The sequence below is a fragment of the Octopus bimaculoides genome, chromosome 10 (assembly GCF_001194135.2).
Source record: "Octopus bimaculoides isolate UCB-OBI-ISO-001 chromosome 10, ASM119413v2, whole genome shotgun sequence".
NCBI lineage: Eukaryota > Metazoa > Mollusca > Cephalopoda > Octopoda > Octopodidae > Octopus > Octopus bimaculoides.
The window spans coordinates 70,063,584-70,064,209 of NC_068990.1; the positions used below are offsets into that span (position 1 = coordinate 70,063,584).

At 31.2% G+C, this 626-nt stretch overlaps 1 protein-coding gene across 1 annotated transcript in view; it reads left to right on the plus strand.

Annotated features, from left to right (window-relative positions):
• Nucleotides 1-626, plus strand: part of LOC106882365 (epidermal growth factor receptor) — a 205,829-nt gene that overhangs the window by 154,303 nt on the left and 50,900 nt on the right. The window contains exon 7 of the mRNA XM_052971277.1: nt 504-605. Coding sequence (XP_052827237.1) covers nt 504-605 — 102 coding nt within the window. The remainder of the gene's footprint in view (nt 1-503; nt 606-626) is intronic.

A 626-nucleotide genomic window follows, 5' to 3' on the forward strand; every position in this document is an offset into this window, starting at 1 on the left:
AAATAATAGATAGATATATATATATATATACATACTCCAAAATGGAGACAAGCACCGATGTTTCCATGTGACAGGCTTGATAATTGTTGCGGCATTCTTTAACGTGAAACCAATGGTAGCTTAAATACACAAAATAAATAATTTTTATCCACCAATGCAGTGTTGAGCACTCATTCTCATTGTTCAATATTTATATATATATATATATGTACATATTTTGTGTGTTCTTGTCTTGACATTGCACACTAAATGTAAACAAATATCACCATCATACATGTGATGTTGTTTATTTGCATTCTTCTATGAAAACAGACCAGGAGGAAAATATTACTTTGCTTTCTATCCAGTTAAAATGATCATCAGGCTGCAGAAAATCTGCCTCAAGAAATTTTGTCTGCTCCATACAAGTTTCAAAAATTAGATATTAAAATGATAATGATGATTATATGCTATTGGTTTCTAAAACCTATTCTATCAATATTATATAAACTTTGATCTTACAGGTCACATGTTGAAAGATGATTCTGCTTGTGTAAGGAAATGTCCTCCAAACAAACAAGCAATCAACAACACCTGCGTACTGTGTGAAGGAGTTTGTCCAAAAAGTAAGTGTACTTAATGCTTTC